Below are 19,665 nucleotides of genomic sequence, written 5' to 3'. Positions count from 1 at the left end.
GATAACTGGCCATGTGACTTACCTATCAATACTGATATCTACCTATTTAACAAAACAGGGAATTTCCCCCAAACAAACACTTGGGTGGGTCAGAGTTAAGGTTGCTCAACAGCAAATTCTACAAAGACAATCGCTACCAAGCAGATCTATAATCACCATAGCTTAGCTCTTAAACATACTGCAACATTTAAAAGTCTTAGAACAAGACATAAAATAAATACCACAATGCTTTATAAAAGGGTAAAATTTTCAAAAGCACCTACCTGACTTCGGAGGCAAAGTCTTATTTTCAAAAGGGACTGAGTCACTTCAGAGCCCATTTGAAAGTGAATGGGATTTAGGCTCCAAAGTGCCCAATGGCCAGAATTTCAAAGGTTACGTAGGCACCTAAAGATGCAGAAAGGCACCTAGCAAGATTTTCAAAGCTGCCTAAGTAGATTAGGTGCCTGACTTCCATTGAAATCAGAGTTAGGTGCCTAATGTAAGTGCTTACAAAACCCATTAAGCACCTATCTGCATCTTTAGGCACCTAAATACCTTTGAAAATCTGTCCCTAAATCACTTTTGATACTGGCATTTAGGCTCCCAAGTCACATTTTGAATTTTTTACTCAAAGCAGCATCTTAAACATGATCTGTGCAACACAAGATTTTTTATTTCATTATCCAAGTACAGCTTTCTAAAAGATGCATGATACTCCAACACACACATGAACAGAGTGCAACCAGAATCTACAGTTTCTTTAATCTGTAGGTACCTGTACTCCCTTATTAGAAGAAAACAAAAACAACTGGGTATTTCTGATGTACTCACCTCCACCATAGGTAGTGGCCAACATAATTGAAGACACCCATGCAATCTCACTGTAGGATGTGCCAAAGAAATCCTGGATTTCTTTGAAGAAGATTGCTATGGCTTTAGGAAAAGCATATGAAAATCCAATGGAAATGAACGCTCCAAATACTACTGCCCAGCCCCATCCCCCATCAGGAGCGGTGTAGGCTAGGCCTGTGTTAGCTGGAGGCGACATGGCCAGGCTAAATTAAAGCCCAGAAAGCACTCCTCTGGAAGCCCTGAAAAACAAAGTGTACACACACAAAGTTAGTCCTTGGGCAAGTTCTCCACAGCCAGTTCTCTCTCTCTCACTCACTCACTTTATCGCGGTGGTCAGGGTTTGGAAAATTTGCAACTACGAGAGCAGAGTCAACAGAAATTTCAAACACTGTTTTAGAAAAACACAATTCCTAGATAAATCACATTGTAGGTTATTCAGGGCAATGGATAGCAGCTAATTCTAAATCTATTAACAACCCCTCCCCTAGTGACTCTACCTGCCCCACTCGCTTTTACCTAGGACCGATGAGATACCAGGCATCTCCATAATTATTCTTTTGGAGGTGGCTATTACTTAAGACTAAGGCCAAGATTTTGTCACGGAGGTCACAGAAGTCATGGAATCTATGACTTCCAGAGACCTCTGTGACATTTTCCACTTCAGCCCCGGGATGGCGGGGCTACAGATGCCCAGTCGCCACAGGTGGACCCCGGAGCTCCCAGCTGTGGGCCCGCAGCTCCGAACTGCCACAGGCAGCTGGGGGGTGGGGGGGGAAAGGGAAGAAATACTGTGGGTAGCCCCTGGAGCCCCAGCAGCGGTGAGTGCTGGACCCTCCTCCCTCCCCATTTCGTCAATTATTTTTAGTAAGCCAGGGACAGGTCACAGGCTTCCTTCATTTTTGTTTATTGCCTGTGACCTGTCCGTGACTTTTACTAAAAATATCATGACAAAATCTTAGCTTTACTTAAGAATAACAGCCCAAATTTTGACCATTTCCACACCCCTTTGCAACTCCAGTGGCTTCAATTGGCTCACTCTGGGATGCAAATCCAGGAAAAATTCCTTCTGTGTTTAACGTTCCACTCTTTTGGAAAGAACAGAATTGTATCACTGTATCTCCTTCCTACTGCTGTGTGTATTCAGGGAAAATCTGAACCCCCCCATCATCACCACCACCACCACACACATAAGCAGGAAAAGGCAGAAAGGGACAGCTTGAAAATGCCACCAGGAGCACAAAGACAGCGTGACTGCTACAGAACCATCTGTGGGAACATGCACACTCAACACACACATGCATGATCATGCACACAGACTACACGTAGGACACGTGCATACACACAGAACACACCAGGGGCAAATCAGATCAAAGGATTCTTACTCAAGGACCTTATTATGTGTAATGCACATGCCTGAAGAACACAATAGGATATGCATATGCAAAGAACACCTCTGCATCCAAAGAATGCACATGCACATAGAACACACAGCACATGCCGACGGAATACACATAGAACAAGGACATGGGAATCACATACACACCCAGCACACATGCAGGCATTGTGAATGCACATGGATACACAGAAACAATACAAGAAACATGCACATATAGTATACGGATGATCTGTGACATACACAGGCACATAGCACACAGATTACACCAGATACATCGCTTAGGGCACACACAGGACTCATATGCATAGGGCACAGCAATAATACACGAAGCACATGGGCGTATGGAACACACACAGTGCACAGGCTACACAGATATGGGGCAAACACCCTGGACTCACACACACGGCACTGTACACAGAGTGCACCCCCACAGGTACATCCGTATGGCACTGTGATAATACATGGAGCTCACATGAATGTGGCACACACAGGGTACACCAGAAACAAGCCGGTTACTGCACCTAGCACGCACAAGCAGGCACGTGCCTAGGGCACACAGGCCGTGCACAGGGGGCACAGGCAGGCATGTGCCTAGGGCACACAGGCCGCGCACAGGGGGCACAAGCAGGCAGAGGCGTGTGGCACACAGGCCGTGCACAGGGGGCACAAGCAGGCACATGCGTGTGGCACACAGGCCGCGCACAGGGGGCACAAGCAGGCAGAGGCGTGTGGCACACAGGCCGCGCACAGGGGGCACAAGCAGGCAGAGGCGTGTGGCACACAGGCCGCGCACAGGGGGCACAAGCAGGCAGAGGCGTGTGGCACACAGGCCGCGCACAGGGGGCACAAGCAGGCAGAGGCGTGTGGCACACAGGCCGCGCACAGGGGGCACAAGCAGGCAGAGGCGTGTGGCACACAGCCCGCGCACAGGGGGCACAAGCAGGCAGAGGCGTGTGGCACACAGGCCGCGCACAGGGGGCACAAGCAGGCAGAGGCGTGTGGCACACAGCCCGCGCACAGGGGGCACAAGCAGGCAGAGGCGTGTGGCACACAGGCCGCGCAGCGGGGGCACAAGCAGGCAGAGGCGTGTGGCACACAGGCCGCGCACAGGGGGCACAAGCAGGCAGAGGCGTGTGGCACACAGCCCGCGCACAGGGGGCACAAGCAGGCAGAGGCGTGTGGCACACAGGCCGCGCACAGGGGGCACAAGCAGGCAGAGGCGTGTGGCACACAGCCCGCGCACAGGGGGCACAAGCAGGCAGAGGCGTGTGGCACACAGGCCGCGCACAGGGGGCACAAGCAGGCAGAGGCGTGTGGCACACAGCCCGCGCACAGGGGGCACAAGCAGGCAGAGGCGTGTGGCACACAGCCCGCGCACGGGGGGCACAAGCAGGCAGAGGCGTGTGGCACACAGCCCGCGCACGGGGGGCACAAGCAGGCAGAGGCGTGTGGCACACAGGCCGCGCAGCGGGGGCACAAGCAGGCAGAGGCGTGTGGCACACAGCCCGCGCACGGGGGGCACAAGCAGGCAGAGGCGTGTGGCACACAGGCCGCGCAGCGGGGGCACAAGCAGGCAGAGGCGTGTGGCACACAGGCCGCGCAGCGGGGGCACAAGCAGGCAGAGGCGTGTGGCACACAGGCGGTGCAGAGCGCACACGCGGACACACACGCATGTGCCATGTGGCACACAGGCTGTACAGGCAGGCCACCGGCAGGCCACGTGCACGGGCACCCCCGCTACCAGCTCAGCTCGCTAGCAAGTTCCCAGCGGGAAACACCCGGCAAGTCCCGTCCCCGCGCCAGCCGCTCCCCGGGGCCCCGCGCCGGGCCGGCCACTCACCTGCGCGCTGAGCCTGGAAAGCGCCAGAGCGGGCGGAAAATCTCAACGCAACCGGCGCGCGGGGGGGGGGGGGGGTACAAGAAACCCCCCGCGGGGGCGGGGCCGGGGAGCAAGGTCTCTCCTCCAGCCTGCCCGGCCCAGACCCGGGCGGGGAGGGGGGCGGGGAGCCCAGGCAGGAGGGGGACTCCTAGTGACTCCCTTGCCCTGGGACAAGTCCCTCCCAGTCCCACCCCAGGCGGCAGGAGCAGCGGCTGATCACCCCCCCCCCCCAACACACACACACACACACACACACAGGCCCTGCCCCTGCATGGGGCTGAAAATCGCACCCCCAGCCGGAGAGCAAGCCCCCCCTCCCCCCCGCAGGGGTGCAGGCCGGGGGGGGGGAGCGTAGCTGGCTTTGGAGCGGCGGTGCCAATGCGCCCCCGGTTGCATCCGTTTTATTGCGCGCGCTAAAAGGGCCCCCGGCCCCCGCCGCGCTGCGGGGCGGGCGAGGCGCGGAAGGGAAAGACTCGGCGCCCCTTGGCCGGCGGGCTTGGGGAGCTCCAGAGAGCGCCCCGCGCCTTCAGAGGTCTTTGCAGGACGGGCACCCCGCTTCTCCCTTTCGCGGGAAATTGCCAGTCACTCGCCGGACGCCCAAGCTCTCTGCCCAGGCCTCCGCCAAGCTCGCTGGGGGGCCGGGGGGGGGCGTCCTGGTGCGCTGTAAAAACAACGGGTCTGGTCTGAAAAGCGGGAACCCTGGCTGCAAGGGGCACGGCCCCGAACCAGTCACCCGCACTCTCCTTACCCGGGTTGCCAAGTACCCCCCCCGCACTACTAGAATCGCCAAAGGGGCGGTGAAGGGCAGCGGGTTTTTGTGACTGGGTTGCTGGTTTCCTTTCGCTGGCTCCCCCTGCTTGGTTTCATTCACGGGGGTGAGCGCCGCTCACCGCGCCTCGGGGCGGTTTTGCTTTCTCGTTCTCACGCGCCCGAGCCCTTCAAGGCTGCAGCGTGCCGGCTGCAGAAACGGCAAGGCCACTTCCCCCTGAAAAGCTGTTTTTTCCATTTTTTTTTTAAAAGGCAATGGCGTTTATAGTACTAGGGAGGGCCACACAACTTCCCCGCCCCCCCCCCCCCAAAAAAAAAGTGTACAAAAGTTTTGAAAATGTTGCCAAAGAAAAGATTTGAAGCACAAAATAATTGGTCTTTGAATATAATCTATTTTCCACTTATTTTTAATAAAAGAACTTAAATAGTTCTATGGAATGTATGTATAAAAGCAAACCTAACTGCCTAAACAGTGGGCCAAAGCCTGATCGATCATGTTCTCACGAAAGCTTATGCTCAAATAAATTGGTTAGTCTCTAAGGTGCCACAAGTACTCTTTTTCTTTTTGCATGTTCTCTTAAGGTTCAGTTCCATTTTTCCCACACCCCCTGGTTCAAAGTGGTTTCCATTATCTACAGGGTTTGCCGTTTGGTTCAACGGTTCTCAGCATCCCTACTATAAAAATTGTTCCAGCAGCCCGGCTCCACCCTAGTTTCTATGACAGGCAAGCCACATCTCCACTCACCTCACACATCCTAAATTGCCCAAATAAACATTGTAAAATGCAAAACAATCATGAATCAAAGAGCATTTGGGTCTTGTGTTATTTGTTTAATATTCTTTTATGCCAGCTGCTCTGCATAACCAGGTATCTTTAAAACATATAAATAAATGTTATTTCTGCATGATTACAAAATCTGAGATTAAATGGAAAACCTCAGACCTTGGAAGATAGGAGAATTTATAGAAAGTTTAAAATATTTATCACAAAATCCCAGATATTATATTCTATGATAAGGTGAACATAGAAATGGTTTTGTAGATTTTGTTAAATAGTATCCCTTCACTTGTCTGAGTAGAAAAATCAATGTTTCTGTTAAGCAGGTAACATCTCCTTTAACACTAATTTCCTTCTCATAAAACTGCACATGGATTGCTTTTAATCTAAAAATCTCATATTACAAATGCATGTTTGTGTAATATAACAGCATATCATTTACATTTTGTTATATCTCACCATGTTTATGCATAGCAGTTTGCTGTGCAATACATAATTATATTTATATCCCTACATATCAAAATTCTCTTTATGAAACCCATTGGTAACAATTTAATTCTTCAGCAGCACAAGTTGCCAGTAAATTTCGGTTGCCTTCTCACACCCGTATTTAGTCCAACTTTGCCTCCTCAGTTCTGGTTTATATAAGGGCCTGATTCAAAGCCCTTTGAGATCAATAAAAAGCCCTCAAGGCCCCCCATCTACCACCTTTGGGATAAGGCAGCTATTTCTGAACCACTCCAAACTTTGTGGCAGTTCACATCCAGATCTGAGTTTTGCAACTAGTCCCTCTTTGTATAACACACTAAACCAAAACCCATCTCCACACCAGAGACATTTTAATCTGGATTTGGAGACATGCAGATACAGTTATCAATCTGAATTTGGTGACTCAAGTCAATCTCTATTCTCAGGAATTCTGGGACCATACAGTGTTTATCAGGGTAAATGGAACCCAAAATCACCTTCAGGGCTTGTGGAATAGCATCCTGTTGTGATTATTTTTTTGACATAACGTGATGATGTTATTATGCAGTATCATCATGCTGTGCAGTGACATGCTAGCATATCACAATATTGTGGTCTGTTAGATGGTACAGGGCAGGTCTCCTTTCTAAGAGTCAGAAGAACCACACAGCCTGGTTGCCATACATAGTCTCATAGCCATAAAGCAATATTTTGACTCCCTGCATCTGAAGAAGTTTTTTTTTACCCGTGAAAGCTTATGCCCAAATAAATCTGTTAGACTTTAAGGTGCCACCAGATTCCTCATTGTTTTTATAAAGCAATAGGTACTCTGTATTTATGGAACATTTAGTATTAGGGAGAATATTTTCCAGCATGAAAGAAGCTCATGTAAGTAATTTCTGACATCTAGATTGTGCATGTACCACATCCTGATGGTAACCTAGATAGGCCTAACTTCTTTAGGCACCCCCACTGGAATCTTAATCTGGTTCCCCCGAATGACTAACACCTCTCATTTGAGAGAAGTTTCCTTTCAGACCCTGCTATATTCCTTTTGTTCTTCTGTGTTCTGGGTCTTTGGCCCTCCCATTAAAAAAATCAGCCCTGTAGGCTCAGCAGGAAATCAAGCTAGAGTCCTCAGAGCCACTGGTTCAGGCATTGTCCCTTAACAGCTCTTGTGTTTGCTGAAGGGTGACTTTATCTTTTCATTCCTGGTTGTTTTTCCAGCCAGCCTTATATTGAGGTAACCTAATGTATTCATATAGTAAACATCCCAACAACCAGGCCAACATACCACATTGATAATTTATCACAGGGCAGCTCCAAATCCATCACAGTTATAACCTGCCTTTTCAAGAGAGCCTGGTGATTGCAATTTTAAAAAAGTATCTTATTTAAACGGGGCCTGATTGTCAAAAAAGGCTAAGAACCCACCCTCTGGAAATCAGGGCTCTTTAGGTGTCTCAAGCTGAGTACCCAAAACCACTACTTTTGAAAATGTAGCCCTAAACATCTTATTATTAATCCACTTAATGTGCATTGTTTTGTTGCATACAAGTAGATTTACAGCTGTTTAAAATGGTAAAAATTCCCTTTAAAAAGAGACTTCTTTGGGCCTGAGTACGTATATCTTTATAATACCACTAATCGAAGAAAGCTTTTATTTTCTTTTAGTTACATTAGTAAAGTCATAGGGAGGAATGCTGTCCATGCATTTCACAGGAAGCATGGTCATTAGAGTCCAAAGGGAAAACCCAACCATACAAGAGTGCAAGAACTAAAATGAATCAATAGAGTCCATGTTTGCTTAGACCAGTATTTAAGGCAAATCTTTCATGTGCCATTGAATTTTCACGAGGGTTGAAGGTTATCTTACAATTCGAAAATTACCATAAATAAATCTTAAATCCCTGAACCAGTCCAAGTTCTTTACTCACTGATCTCCATAGAAACAATTCATTATCCTTACGTAACCAGTTTTTTTTAATTGGTTTTACTATATAGGGCCAATACACAAGATGGCACAATAGATTACACTATGCTGAGTAATCACTTACATCTGAGATATCAACTTCAGTTCAAGGGAAACATTTGGTAGTTCAACCTGGCAAATAGGGTGAAATTCCCCATAAACTGTAACATCAGTGGAATCCAGATCCTTTTTCATGTACAACAATTCCATTAATTTCCTCAGTGTGACCTCATTTTGGGAAAGAGATTACCTAGTACATTTGAAAATGGTCATGTGTGTTTAGAGTTCTTACAATATTCTTAATTTGCTGAAGGGATCAGTATGTATTACTGTGGATTATCATTAGACAATTTTTTAATTCCAGAAAGTCCTTTGCACTAGATCTAAAACAGATACAATCATTACATTCAAGCTTGAAGACATATCAATAGTTTCTCTCAATAACCATAGCAGAACTCATGGCAGTGTTAGCTTTATCCTCTTTTGACCAGGACTTTGGATTTCCTCATCACTGAGCATGACTAAACAAAGTTAACATAAAATGCCTTCCAAGAGCGTTTAGCCCACAGGCCCTCCAGCCCTTAGGGATTTATTAGCACTAATAATTGCAAGTTAGGAGTTTTAATTAAATGAAAACTTACTTATTCAGTTCCCAGTGCTGTGATCTAGTGAGAAGCCAGCAATAAAGAGGACTGCAAATGAATGGGCTGCCACTGGCTAGAGTCATGCTCCGAACAGGAGTGGCGGTTGTACCACGTCTGCCTCACCCATCTAGGTCAAGCTGAGATTCTTGGTGGGGCAAAAACTTCGACTGTCATCAGCTTTATCAGATATGAGGGTCAACCACTCATTTTGGGCGTTCGCCTCATGCGCTGAATTTCAGTTTCGGGAGGTATCCCACCAGTTAGATACTAGATCTCACAGGGTGAAGTTCTGTAGTCTGTATAATTGCTCAGATTCCCCATTAACTAGAACTGGGTGGACATTTCACAGGGAAATCTGAAAGCAAACAAACAAAGCTATCTCCATCCAAAATTCAGGCTCAGTTCCCCCGAAGACTCACATTTTCAGATGAAATTGGGCTGAGACCCCAGGTTCCATCAACCTGCTTAGCATTTGTACATTCTGTGCGTGAGATGCAGGTGGCCTGAAGTCCTCCCAGATGTCAGATACACTATCACTGGAGATATGTTTGGGGCCTGGGCAGCTGGCTCACTCTCCTCACCCCCTGAGTTTCTCTTTAGCAGAGAAGTAATTAAACAGTGCAAATAGAGACTATAGGTATAACCCAGGATGCTGGATATTCACAAGAGCTACGAGGAACAGATAATGATCCCAAATTTGGGATGGCATCCACAGTCACTGACATAGGCAAGAAAAAGAAACCTATCCACTAAAGCAAACTATGTGGCAATAGGGGACATTGCATCCTCTGAACTCTGCATTTGCCATCCACTAACTAAATTAATTCTTGGGATGGTTAGGTCCCAATTCAGACAGAGGGCTGTGGGGAGCTGCAGAGGTGGAAGAGCGTGGAGATAAGTGTGCCAGAAGCAATCCAAAACCCACTCTTGGACATTTATGATACAGGCCTTTGGGAATCCAAAGATTGCGCTCTTTGAAATTGTGACATATACAGTTGGCTATTTTATTAAAAACTCTCTCACTTAGAGGATAATGTCTGAGAAAGACTGAGACATAACATTGGGGTAGGTTTGTGGATAGGCCCATTATTAGGAAATGCTTTAGGGTCAGATCCTTCTGTCCATTCCATGGTGTGGAGAGGAGCAAAGCAGCATCACTACCAGCAAGGAGGAGCCAGCTAGTGAGGAATAGCTACCAGCAGACTGACTTAAGAAACATGAAGTTGCATGGGAATTAAGGGTGTATAGATGACCAGAGAGGGGCAACCAACCTCGACAGCACACTTGCCTAGCAACCCAATGGGTATTTTGGTAGAAAACGTGGCCTCCCCCGCCGAAATCCCTTGTTCCTTCTGCAGGTGTACGGGACTAGCTGCCACAAAGCAGAGATGCATGGCAATTGGGGTGCCAAGTCACACAGGGTATGTCCACTTTGCAATTAGACACCTGCAGCTGGCCTGTTCCCACTGACCTGGGCTCAGGGCAAGGGGCTGTTTAATTGTGGTGCAGACCTTTGGGCTCGGGCTGCAGCCTGAGGTCTGGGACCCTCCCAGCTTGCAGGGTCTTAGAGCCCAAGGCCCAGTCTGAGCCTGGATGTTTACATTGTAATTAAACAGTGCTGCAACCAGAGCCCGCGAGCCCAAGTGAGTTGGCACAGGCCAGCCATGGGTGTCTAATTTCAATGCAGACATGCCCACAGGCACCCCGCTGCCTAGGCAGCCTGCAGAGCTCAATTGCACTGATCCGGCTACATTTCCATCCTCACATGCTTCACGCAGGATTGGCAGGGGCAGCAACTGGCCCTGGAAGAGAGTTTTAGTGTATTGGTATGAACTGATAACAGTACAGCAAGTAGCTAGGGACATGGCAATCTTCTCCAGCTCACGTCCCTTTCCATTTAGTAATGCTGTACAAGGGGTCAAGGAGCGGTCAAAACAGAAACTTGGTGTTTGCTAAGCTCCAGTATTAATAGCAGAGAAGAGGCCAAACTGCCAGAGGAATTCATACAAGAAATAATTCATTTGTTATCCCGGGAAATGCTTAAATAGCTCTAGGCCCAGGTCTAGATACATATACCATCACTGCTGGAAAGGATGGCTTCCTGTAAACCAGAAACTAGATCTAGCAGTGAGATTTTTGTTTTAGCAAGTGTTTCAATGAGAATAACCTGAATAGAGCTATTGTAGCCAAGTTGATCCCTGGATATTAGAGAGACAGGGTAGTTGAGGTAATATCTTCACTAACTAATAAAAGATATTAGTTCACCCATCTTGTCTCTCTAATAACCCAGACAGAAAGTTACAGAGATAAAACAGATTAGATTTAAAGGAATCATATCACCAGAATGTTTTCACTTAGGAATTATTCCCTGGCTACTACATTGCAAATATTGTTTCTTACCTTTTAACCCTGGAGTGGACCCTATTCTGTTAGATTTGGAAAATGGTTACCTAAGAGGAGGGAAATAACATGGTTGAGGTTTTCAAAGCAGTGCAGGGGACTTAGCTATTCATTTTAAAAGAGGATGTCGGGCTAAATCCCCTCCACAGCTTAGAAAATCTCAGCCCCTGTATTTAATTCTATCATGACTGGGAGTAAAAGCTGGCAGTATTTAAAATTATGTACATACATGGCCAAATGCATGGCTTGTGCAGAAGGATGTATAAATAACAGATAAGTCAGTGGGTGTTGCAGTGTCCCCCTGGACAGAGAAGAAATAGGACAGTTGTTTGCAACGAATATAAAGGGGCTTGTTTATTGAGGCCACTGGACATAGACATTCGCTGTTACATGAAGTCTTTAAATCGTGATTTGAGGACTTCAGTAACTCAGCTAGAGGTTAGGGGTCTATTACAGGACTGGGTGTGTGAGTACCTGTGACCTGCATCGTGCAGAAGGTCAGACTAGATGATGCTGATGGTCCCTTCTGTCTTAAATTCTACAAATCTAGGATATCCTGTTCATTCCCATTCCATGGCTTTCTGCTCCCACACTATAGCCTTTTCTTCACTACCAACAAAAAGTACGTTTTTACCTCAGGGTAGCGAACACGTGAGCTAAAAACCACAGTGAAGACAAGGCATTTCAGTGTTACCATAGGTAAATGAGGTGAGATCAGGCATTTTAGTTTTATTGCAAGGTAAACTAGGGCAGGATTAGAGTGCTGACCTTGCCTAGTTTATCCTGCTGTAAAACTAAGGGCCTAGTCATCACTGTTTTTACCTCAGGGTAACTGACCTGTGCAAGCTATTCTAAGGCTAAAGTCATGCCATTTTTAGCAGTGAAGACAATGCCCAGCTAAACACAGGTTGCGTTGCATAGTGACATCACACAGGGTGTCCCTAAGTCCTGGACTGGCCAGTAGTGGAAGAGAGACAGGTGCAAAGGAGTCTAAAGGTCTTGTTGACATAAGAGAAAGTTGTACCAGTTTAACTTGAATTGTGAGTCAGTATCTTGTTCTCTCTCTGGCGCAATGAATGTCGACAAAGTGGAAATCAGAAAAATGGAAAGAGGTAGACTGACTTTATAGCCTGGTGGCTAGGGGCACTCAGTTGGAACATGGGGTACCAGGTTCAAGTACCTCTTCTCTCTGTTTTAGAGCCAGGACTTAAACCTCAGTCCTCCACACCCCAGCTGAGTAGACTGATGGTCAGGACACTGGCGATTCTGAGTGTCTTTCCCTTGAAAAATTTCTAAGGGACTTAGTTTCAGTTCAGTGCAGAACAGGAAAAAAGAAAATATATATCTTTGAAATAGTTTTCCTTTCCTGAGAAGACTTTCGCTGTTTCCCACCCAGCTCTACTCACTTGTTCTAACTAACTGAGGAAGAAAGCAGAGATGCTTTATTGAGTTTACCTTTAGGACATAGAAAACGCTCAGATAGGACAGTGGTGATCGCTGCATTAAATGCCTAGAGAGATTAGACTGCACATCAGCTATGGCCTGGTTTGCTTTGGACTAGAGCTGTGAAGAAAATACATGGCTGTCTGAAACGGGATCAGACCCCTGAGCTCTCGTACAGAACGCTGCAGCTTGATGTTCCTGTGGGTAGAGATGGTCTGACTGTTTGCTTACGTTTTCCCCCACTGCTTTGCTCTTTGCACTCGTTGGCTGTTGTCCGCCACATCAAGCATAAGGTTTTACTATTAACTTTCAAGGTCCTACCTGGATTGCTCTTCAGTGTCACTGAACTGTCTTTTGACACTTTTGTTCCATTGTACCCTGTTCAAACAGAAAAGATGAGGCTTTTGGTCCCGAGGGTAGTGCTCGTTCAAGCTCTCTGCAGCCTTGGTTCAATGGAATGGCCTCTCCAGTAGCTCTAAAAATGCCAGTCTTTTATTAAAGAAGGGGTTTGTCTACTCGGAAGCCCACCTGATCTTCTGGCTCTAAGCTCAGGGGGCTAGTGTGAGTCTCAGATGGAGCAGTTCAGCCTGCTAAATTGAGGCAAGCTGGTGCTATTCCATCAACGCAGGCTGGGATGCTCATTGCGCGCTGCAGGATAGACATACCCTTTCTTTCAAGCGCCTTTTGCCAGGTGCTCCATTAACATGGTTGGAAGCTGTGACAACATTCTTATAGTGATCACAGGCATGGAACTTGTTTCTAAAAATTACGTTAAGCCCTTAGCCTCCTCTTCATCCCTTTGGGAGGACACTTTCTATGCTTCTAGCACTCACATTAAAGGCGAATGTTTGAGAAGAGAGGAGGAGCTAGGATTTCAATGTCAAAATGTCCACTGACTTCAGTAGAGCCAGGCTTTCAACCAGAAAAATGTCAGCCATGTCTGTTAAGCCATTTTGGAATTAGCCGGGGGGGGGGGGCTAATAATGAAAAATAGTTTATGAAAAAAATGGCCTTTTTCAAAATTGAAACTTGTGAAAAAAGCGTCTTTAAAAAAATGTTTGACCAAAAATATAAACTCCATAAGACCCCCCAAATTTTTGAAAATTTGGAATTTTGCTTTCCTCTTTATTCCCCCCACCCTTTTTACTATTAAATACAGTAGAATGAACACTAGTGGGTACCCATAGTCCCCCTCCTTCTCATTTTCTCTTTCAGAATGTCCTCAACTTTGGAAAAGTTGAGGGGCAAAAAGTTTGAGGAGCAGAGAGTAGAGAAGAGAAAAGAGAAAAACCCACCCTGCAGATTTTATAGGGTTCCTAGGTGCCAATTTTACAAATTATAAAAATAGTGTATGTGGTATAAAAGAGGAAAAAACAAAATTGCAGTAATGACCATTTGAAATCTAAAATTTCAATTTTTAAAAAGTTTTATAATTTTAAAACACAAAAATAAGCCTGTTTGAGACAAAAATGACTGAAATTTTGCCACTGTTTCTTTTTTCAATCAGCCGTATTCATCGTTAAATACAAACAGCAACCGAAATTACCCATGTGCAGTGACTGCACACACCTTTCCCTTGATATGATCCTATTTTTATTAAAATTTAATAATTCAACCTACATTTTGAAGATCTGCTTTCATTTTTTAAAAAACTCAATTTTCCCAGTCACTGATCTGAGTGGAACTTGAGGAGCCCACAGCACTTCACAGGATCTAGCCCCAAATGAATAAAAATTTTTTTTTATATATAAAAACATTTAGATGTTCATAATAAATGCCAGGAAAATGTGATGTAGAAAAATTCCCCTTGTGAAAAAACAGTCATTAAATCAAGAAGTTTGAGTAAAGGCAATTATTATTGGCTTGCAAAAAAGTTATCTTACGTCTCTAGCCATGGGAGCATCTCACCCTTTCCCATTTAAAATGGTACTTCTAATAAACTTGCTTGTTGAGAACTCCTATGACTTCAATGAGGCCAGGATTTCACTCTAAATATAACAAGACTTGGAATAAAACCATGTGAACCGGCAATATGTATATATTGATTTCATCACCAAAACATTTTCTAATGTAAACATTTATCAATAGTCTCTAAAGTGTCATGGTAACACTTTATGTTGTTAAAGGACAGCCTCTAGAAAACCAGAGTTTCAGTTTAAGCCTCCCCAAAACTTTCTAGAAGATAACATTTTCCCCCACCCAGTTTTGAAGTAGAGATATTCCCTTCCTGACCCAAAGAAAGCTAGTCTAGTTTCACTCACCTCCCCCGTAGGTAGTCGCACACATGATGGAAGTCACCCATGCAATCTGGCTGTAGGATACATTAAAAACCATCCGGAGTTCTTTGAAATAGACTGTGAAAGCTTTAGGGAAGGAATATGCAAATCCGACAGAGATGGAAGCTCCAAATACCACTGCCCATCCCCATCCACCATCAGGAGGGGTATAGCCTAAGTCTGTGTTAGCTGGGGGAGACATGGCTAACCTAGATTTCAGGCAAGAAAGCAGGTCTCTGGGAGTCCTGAAAAACAAAGTGCATACCTACAAATTAGCAGTTCATATTTAGTTTTCAACTTTATGGAGGTGTGTACTAAGTGCAATCAAAACACACAAAGCTGGTAATTCATATGTAATAAATGCCAGAGTCTCTCAAGTCACCATTTGTTCTTGTGGCAGGGTTAATAAGAAACTCGACTTATTAAGAAGAAACTGCTCTGCCATAATCCTGCCACAACTGCCTCTTAAAACATCAAGACACTATTCCAAGCATAATGGCCTGAGTTTCTAACTTTTTACAGTCGGTTAGTGGTAAGGTGTATACAGCTAGTCAGAGCTAAGAGGTGAATTAACATCAGTCTTCAGTGCAGGAGGCAAAGTCCCCATTGAAAAATGATGATGAGGACTAAGTTTACTTTTCGATTAGCTTGCAAAAATCATTTATGTGATCTAGCCTGTAAAATGTTTCCTAAGCAGCACATATATTTTATTTAGTTAACATCTTATCTTAAAAGGAAGATCTACTTTGTCCCTTCAAAATGTTTGGGATAAAAATTTGAAGAAAAACAAATCTGTCACTTAAAATAACGTAGGTCTTCTGATTTTAGGTTTTAATCATTAAACACTGATAAGACACTACCGATACAAAATTTAAAAAAATGAAATCCATGTTTATCCAATGAACACCAGAAGAACACTGGAAATGGTTACTTACATGTAAGTACTTGTCTACATGGAGCAGTAATACACAAGAACATAAGAATGGCCACAATGGGTCATACCAACAGTCCATCTAGCCCAATATCCTGTTTTCTGACAATGCCCCAAAGGGAATGAACAGAACAGGTAATCAAGTGATCCACGCCCAGTCGCCCATTCCCAGCTTTGGCAAACAGAGGCTAGGGACACCATCCCATTCCATCCACTCTAATAGCCATTGATGGACCTATTCGCCATGAGTTTATCTAGTTCTTTCTTGAACACTGTTATAGTCTTGGCCTTCACAACATTCTCTTGCTCATGTGCTCAGAGTCTAACTGATCATCATATATGGGGTCAGGAAGGAATTTTCTTCCAGGTCTGACTAGCAGTGACTTTGGGTTTTTTTCCAGCTTCCTCTGCAGTGTGTGGGTGATGGCTATCGCCATTGTGTGAAAGTGAGATATTGGGGCACCTCAGTCCCTCCTATTCTCTGTCTATGGCACATAATAGTCTAGACTAAAGTATTACAGCCCTAAGGAGACTAATATCGATTATTGGGCTTAGTGTGCAGGTGCTGATGGTGGGCTGTGATGTACAGAAGGTCAGACTACATGATCTGGTGATTCTTTCTGGCCTTAAACTCTATGACTCTATTCCAGAATGCAAATTTGTGTCCCAACATTACTTTCTCTTGCTGCTTCTGTTGCATGTGTTAAAAGACCATTGCTTAGTCATACACACACAGTGCCATTCCAGTTGCCTATGAAGTGCGTCTCCTGCACTTGTCTGGAAGCATCTTTCACTCATTGACAGTCCAGGAGTCTTCTGGAGGCTCCACACCAGCAGAGTGGAACGCTAGAACCTTGATGGGGTTTATATCACTCTGTGTGCGTGTGTGGGGGGAAGAGGGATGACACTAATGCAGGTCCCTGACTCGGGGAGAGGATCTCAAGGGGGAAGAAGGTGCTGGTGAAGGTCTCTGGGGAGACTGGAGAGTGATGCTGAACCTTGGAAGTTTTCTACACTTTGACCTGGCAGATGCTGCGATAGGTATAGAGGGGAGAGGCTGCTGGCTCTTGGGGACAGACGCTTAAAGATGGGAAGTAGATGAGGAAAGGCTTGGAAATGAGGACTACCTGGGAAAGGGCTAGAGAAGCAAGTGTGGTGGGAAGGGGCTCAGATGTCAGGTCTGAGGAGTAAGGTATGGGGTCCCTGAAGCTTGGCAGAGGTATAAATAAATACCCCTGAGTTTGGGGGTCTCAGAGATAAGTATACACAACAATTCAGGAATGGGAAGTTGGGTCATCTGAGATTTGGAGGGGCTAGGAGCTGGTGGCCTGTCCTTTGGTGTCAGGACCCCCATTTATGTCCCCACAAGTTTGAGGATCTCAGATAGATGGTCTCTAAAGGTTTTGGCAGCAGAGAGATGGGGGCTGTCATATAACAACGGCACAGAATCACAGAACAGGGAGTCTTAGGGGTAATGCTGGTTTTCTTATTCTCATATAGCTTCTCTGCCTCCCCACTCCAATGTAACAGATTCTCTGAAGAACCTTCCCCAGCCCCCTAACTGATTTCATTCTCTAGATTTAAAGACCCACCTCCTCAAAGGTCTCTTGGGCTAAATAATGGGCACTCCGAGCCCCAGGAGAGCTTGGCAGCTCAGAGGTACATGGGCATGGAGTTGAAGGACAAGGGGAGCCCAGAACCTCTCCCTACACTAAGAGGTGATGGAAACATTACAGAGGTGACTTACCTTAGAAGCTGGTTTCTAGGAGCTGTTCTTACTGCAGTCGAGCTTTCCCTCCAGAGAGAGGGAAAAAACAAAGCTTGCCCTCTTTTTAGGGTAAATGCTTCATTGTACAGTTTTCAGATGGGAGGGAAAAGCCTCATGATTTCAGGTTATCCCTGCTTAAAAGAATAATTCCATTGCATAAGCAGCAGGTGATTGGCCCCGCAGGGTGTCCGTCTCCCCAGCGTCGCATGGGAGCGAGGATCTGACTCTCCCAGCTAGTGACTTCCACAGCATCTCCAGCAAATGACTGACAATTTCTGGAGAGCTGACTGAAAGTTCCTGGTGAGCAGCCCTTGGAGTATGCCGGACTCTTGCCAGAATATCAGATTATGTCCAGAAGCGAGACAAAGCAGAGGGGATATTGCATGGTTAACATTCTTACCGTACTCCCCCATCACTCAACTAAAATAAGAGTTAGAAGATCAGTCACCGCCCTGTGCCTTTTAGGAGCCACTCCAGTCGTCTTCTCTAAGGCCAGTTCTACAGCAAGGAGAGAGAAGCAAGGTGGACTGCCACGTGTTGGCTCAGCACAGCTGCATGTTTCTCTTATGTTTGCAACAAAAGGGAATAAAACTAAAGGAAAATTGTGTCTTCAGAGGAAGGGGATTAGAATGTCACCTTGTCCCTGACTGATGCTGACCACCCTGCAGAATAGAGAGTAAACAGTGTTCAGTAAGTGGCAAGAAAAAAAGAAATGGGGAAGTTTAGCTAATCCCTCAAAGAAAAAAAAGTTCAGGGAGAATACAGCTAGGTCAATTTATACCAGCGGAGGGTCTTTCCCCATCAATTAAATAGCTTTCTCTCAAGAGAAGGGGACTGGATTGGCTTCTAAAAGGCATAGGGAGCTGGTTTCCTTCTAATTCTTATTTTAAATGACATTCTGATTCATAGGATTCAAAACATAATTGTTGAAATAAATATAAAAAAAATCTATTCTTTTTCAATTCTGTGACAATAGTGTTTACAAACATTCTGCTAGAAATGCTCCACTCCCCTTTCACTTCGGTTTTGCTAAAAGTAGAATTATTGCTTCTAACCTGGTAATGAGAACACACGGATCCTGACGTGGCATGCCTTGTTCCACCCCACTGAGCGCTATGCCTGTGAGCAAGTGTTGTCTGAGCCGACCCAAAGGATGGGCATATGCCACGTTAGGATAGTGTCAGTCACACCATGGAGATGTTATTTGGTATGAGGCTGGCTGGCTGAGAGATGGTGCAATAGCAAGGCCAGCATAAAATCCTGAGAATGTGTTACTGCGAGAAGATATCTAGCAATTAAAGGATGTGAAAAGGTACATGCTCTTGATAAGGTGGTTTCAATGTGTTATTCTTAATATTATAATCACTGATAATACAGACATGAATCAGTACTATATATGCAATACATACATCAATGTTACATACCATCCCTCCACTTTTGTAGTGCAAAATTGGATGTTCTGCTCTGAACAGCCGGTTATTTCTGCTTCACCCCTCAGTATCGTTCCTCACTGACCTTCCTTTGATAAGAGCCTGATCCTGGGAGGTGCTGAGCACTTTCAGCTCTTCGAAGTTGAGGTTCCAATTCAGCAAAGCATTTAACCAGGTGTTTAACTTCAGTGGGACTTAAAGTTAAGCATATGCTTAAGTGCTCTGCAGCATCAAGGGGCAAACGGGGTTTTCAGTATCATTTGTACTTCCGTATTGCTAAAATACGGAATGGCAGACTCATGTAGGGCCCCCTGGGAGAGCGAGTATTTTGTCTTACAATAACAATTAAATCATTTTCACACTCACCTGGAATCACTGAATAGGTCTAGGGCAACCTGCATTCTGTAACAGGTTAACAGCCTACTTATCTCCACCACAGCTGCAACCTACCCACCTCTGCTGCCTCTAAACACTCTTCCCAGGGCGCGACTGTTCTTTCCCAGCAACAACCCCTGCCTGTTGCCAGCTTCCTGGCTTTATAGGCCCCGCCTGCTCCTGCACAGCTGAACCTGCTTCTGACCAATTCCCTGCCCCCGCCCCTCCCCCAGGTGCAGCCTGTGGAGTTAATAGGCCTACCTGACCTCCTTAACCCCGCCAGTCCAGACCCTATCACAGACC

The 19,665-nt window shown here is 45.8% G+C and overlaps 1 protein-coding gene across 5 annotated transcripts in view; it reads right to left on the bottom strand.

Moving 5' to 3' along the window:
• The window catches only part of LOC125640305 (monocarboxylate transporter 2), a 63,185-nt gene extending 43,745 nt beyond the window's left edge, over positions 1-19,440 (bottom strand). Inside the window, exons 1-2 of one of the 5 annotated variants that reach the window (XM_048858748.2) lie at positions 17,537-17,891; positions 14,844-15,103 (exon numbers count right to left, since the gene is read on the bottom strand). In XM_048858748.2, coding sequence (XP_048714705.2) covers positions 14,844-15,060 — 217 coding nt within the window. In that variant the 5' untranslated portion in view covers positions 15,061-15,103; positions 17,537-17,891. Of the gene's footprint in view, positions 1-813; positions 1,074-14,843; positions 15,104-15,793; positions 15,867-17,536; positions 17,892-19,353 lie in introns of those variants that run through there. The other 4 variants (XM_048858745.2, XM_048858746.2, XM_048858750.2 and 1 more) reach the window with 4 other exon arrangements.
• Positions 19,441-19,665: the final 225 nt, after the last annotated feature.

The sequence above is a fragment of the Caretta caretta genome, chromosome 7, assembly GCF_965140235.1.
Source record: "Caretta caretta isolate rCarCar2 chromosome 7, rCarCar1.hap1, whole genome shotgun sequence".
Lineage (NCBI taxonomy): Eukaryota > Metazoa > Chordata > Testudines > Cheloniidae > Caretta > Caretta caretta.
This window is presented reverse-complemented; position numbering and strand designations above follow the sequence as displayed.